At 52.7% G+C, this 4092-nt stretch overlaps 1 protein-coding gene across 1 annotated transcript in view; it reads left to right on the top strand.

The window, feature by feature from the left end:
* The first annotated feature begins 3000 nt into the window (after positions 1-3000).
* Positions 3001-4092, top strand: part of EGFLAM (EGF like, fibronectin type III and laminin G domains) — a 184540-nt gene continuing 183448 nt past the window's right edge. Inside the window, exon 1 of the mRNA XM_069745931.1 lies at positions 3001-3167. Within this exon, the coding sequence (XP_069602032.1) occupies positions 3062-3167 (106 nt within the window). The 5' untranslated portion in view covers positions 3001-3061. The remainder of the gene's footprint in view (positions 3168-4092) is intronic.

Here is a 4092-nt window from a genome sequence, read left to right as displayed (position 1 = left end):
TATACGGTGTATACAGAGGGCCCCTATATATACTGTGCATGCAGAGGACCTCTATATATACTGTGCATGCAGAGGACCCCTATATATACAGTGCATACAGAGGACCCCTATATATACGGTGTATACAGAGGGCCCCTATATATACTGTGCATACAGAGGGCCCCTATATATACGGTGTATACAGAGGGCCCCTATATATACTGTGCATACAGAGGGCCCCTATATATACGGTGTATACAGAGGGCCCCTATATATACTGTGCATACAGAGGGCCCCTATATATACGGTGTATACAGAGGGCCCCTATATATACTGTGCATACAGAGGGCCCCTATATATACTGTGCATGCAGAGGACCCCTATATATACAGTGCATACAGAGGACCCCTATATATACGGTGTATACAGAGGACCCCTATATATACGGTGTATACAGAGGGCCCCTATATATACTGTGCATACAGAGGACCCCTATATATACTGTGCATGCAGAGGACCCCTATATATATACTGTGCATGCAGAGGACCTCTATACTGTGGATGCAGAGGGCCCCTATATATACTGTGCATGCAGAGGACCCCTATATATACTGTGCATACAGAGGACCACTATATATACTGTGCATGCAGAGGGCCCCTATATATACTGTGGATGCAGAGGACCCCTATATATATACTGTGCATGCAGAGGACCTCTATACTGTGGATGCAGAGGACCCCTATATATACTGTGGATGCAGAGGATCCCTATATATACTGTGCATACAGAGGACCCCTATACTGTGCATGCAGAGGACCCCTATACTGTGCATGCAGAGGACCCCTATACTGTTCATACAGAGGACCCCTATATATACTGTGCATACAGAGGACCTCTATACTGTGGATGCAGAGGACCCCTATATATACTGTGAATGCAGAGGACCCCTATATATACTGTGCATAGAGGGCCCCTATATATACTGTGCATACAGAGGGCCCCTATATATACTGTGGATGCAGAGGGCCCCTATATATACTGTGGATGCAGAGGACCCCTATATATACTGTGGATGCAGAGGACCCCTATATATACTGTGCATACAGAGGACCCCTATACTGTGCATGCAGAGGACCCCTATACTGTGCATGCAGAGGACCCCTATACTGTTCATACAGAGGACCCCTATACTGTGCATGCAGAGGACCCCTATACTGTGCATGCAGAGGACCCCTATACTGTTCATACAGAGGACCCCTATATATACTGTGCATACAGAGGACCTCTATACTGTGGATGCAGAGGACCCCTATATATACTGTGCATACAGAGGGCCCCTATATATACGGTGTATACAGAGGGCCCCTATATATACTGTGCATACAGAGGGCCCCTATATATACTGTGAATGCAGAGGACCCCTATATATACTGTGCATACAGAGGGCCCCTATATATACGGTGTATACAGAGGACCCCTATATATACAGTGCATACAGAGGACCCCTATATATACGGTGTATACAGAGGGCCCCTATATATACTGTGGAGGCAGAGGACCCCTATATATACTGTGCATACAGAGGGCCCCTATATATACTGTGCATGCAGAGGACCCCTATATATACAGTGCATACAGAGGACCCCTATATATACGGTGTATACAGAGGGCCCCTATATATACTGTGGAGGCAGAGGACCGCTATATATACTGTGCATACAGAGGGCCCCTATATATACTGTGCATGCAGAGGACCCCTATATATACTGTGCATACAGAGGACCCCTATATATACGGTGTATAGAGAGGACCCCCTATATATACTGTGCATACAGAGGGCCCCTATATATACTGTGCATACAGAGGACCCCTATATATACGGTGTATAGAGAGGACCCCTATATATACGGTGTATACAGAGGACCCCTATATATACTGTGCATGCAGAGGACCTCTATATATACTGTGCATGCAGAGGACCCCTATATATACAGTGCATACAGAGGACCCCTATATATACGGTGTATACAGAGGGCCCCTATATATACTGTGCATACAGAGGGCCCCTATATATACTGTGCATGCAGAGGACCCCTATATATACTGTGCATGCAGAGGACCCCTATATATACGGTGTATACAGAGGACCCCTATATATACGGTGTATACAGAGGGCCCCTATATATACTGTGCATGCAGAGGACCCCTATATATACAGTGCATACAGAGGACCCCTATATATACGGTGTATACAGAGGACCCCTATATATACGGTGTATACAGAGGGCCCCTATATATACTGTGCATGCAGAGGACCCCTATATATACAGTGCATATAGAGGACCCCTATATATACGGTGTATACAGAGGACCCCTATATATACGGTGTATACAGAGGGCCCCTATATATACTGTGCATACAGAGGACCCCTATATATACGGTGTATACAGAGGACCCCTATATATACGGTGTATACAGAGGGCCCCTATATATACTGTGCATGCAGAGGACCTCTATATATACTGTGCTTGGCTGTCTCTGCTCCTGGTGCCCCATGTACCAGGACTTCTCTGCGCCCCTATAGCGGACAGTCGGGGGTCCCCTGTGGTGATGCCGCGGCCCCTCCGCCTCCTCCTAATCCGACCTGCTGCTCCATTAGTCTGAGTGGCCGGACCATGTCGCTCCATCTGGGACACTATAATCCCCATTATCTGCTTAGTCCGATCCGTCCGTGCTGTGGGTGGGGGCCCGGCTGCCCCGTGCTGTGGGTGGGGGCCCGGCTGCCCCGTGCTGTGGGTGGGGGGCTGCCCCGTGCTGTGGGTGGGGGCCCGGCTGCCCCGTGCTGTGGGTGGGGGCCCGGCTGCCCCGTGCTGTGGGTGGGGGCCCGGCTGCCCCGTGCTGTGGGTGGGGGCCCGGCTGCCCCGTGCTGTGGGTGGGGGCCCGGCTGCCCCGTGCTGTGGGTGGGTGTCATCTCCCGTGAGCCCCTCCTCGTCTCCCCCTCCCACCCACACGTGCTGAATCCACCAGGATCCACAGCATCGTCCTGTGGGTCTCCTGCATCGGGGGTCGCACAGGAGGACATGGATCTGCGGAGTGATTCCCGGTCCTGGCTGTTGCTGCTGCTGCTGAACCTCTTCCTTGGATTTGTCCTGTGCTCCAGGAAAGCTGTCACCCCCCGGAGACAAGGTACAGGGGTCCCCGGCAGCCCTGTCACTCGGGGACCCTCCTCAGAGCTCAGGGAGAACTTTCTGCAGATGAAGTGGAGCTGATATTGTCATTCAGATCTATGGAGCAGCAACGACAAACTCCGCTCCACAGTACAGAGGGAGGAGGATGATGGAGGAGAGGGCTGCGGCATCTGGGGTTAATCAGGGGCTCACATCTGAGGTGAATGGTGGGCACAGGATGGAATAGAGCAGGAGTGGTCTGTACAGTGGGGTCTTGTGTCTGCTCCGTGCAGTGGGGTCCTGTGTCTGCTCCGTGCAGTGGGGTCCTGTGTCTGCTCTGTGCAGGGGGGTCCTGTGTCTGCTCCGTGCAGTGGGGTCTTGTGTCTGCTCCGTGCAGTGGGGTCTTGTGTCTGCTCCGTGCAGTGGGGTCCTGTGTCTGCTCCGTGCAGTGGGGTCCTGTGTCTGCTCCGTGCAGTGGGGTCCTGTGTCTGCTCCGTACAGTGGGGTCCTGTGTCTGCTCCGTACAGTGGGGTCTTGTGTCTGCTCCGTACAGTGGGGTCTTGTGTCTGCTCCGTGCAGTGGGGTCCTGTGTCTGCTCCGTACAGTGGGGTCCTGTGTCTGCTCCGTGCAGTGGGGTCCTGTGTCTGCTCCGTACAGTGGGGTCCTGTGTCTGCTCCGTACAGTGGGGTCCTGTGTCTGCTCTGTACAGTGGGGTCCTGTGTCTGCTCCGTGCAGTGGGGTCCTGTGTCTGCTCCGTACAGTGGGGTCCTGTGTCTGCTCCGTGCAGTGGGGTCCTGTGTCTGCTCCGTACAGTGGGGTCCTGTGTCTGCTCTGTACAGTGGGGTCCTGTGTCTGCTCTGTACAGTGGGGTCCTGTGTCTGCTCCGTACAGTGGGGTCCTGTGTCTGCTCCGTGCAGTGGGGTCCTGTGTCTGCTCCGTGCAGT

The sequence above is a fragment of the Ranitomeya imitator genome, chromosome 1 (assembly GCF_032444005.1).
Source record: "Ranitomeya imitator isolate aRanImi1 chromosome 1, aRanImi1.pri, whole genome shotgun sequence".
NCBI classification, from domain to species: domain Eukaryota; kingdom Metazoa; phylum Chordata; class Amphibia; order Anura; family Dendrobatidae; genus Ranitomeya; species Ranitomeya imitator.
Note: the sequence above shows the minus strand (reverse complement) of the source record. Positions and strands in the feature narration are given on the sequence as shown.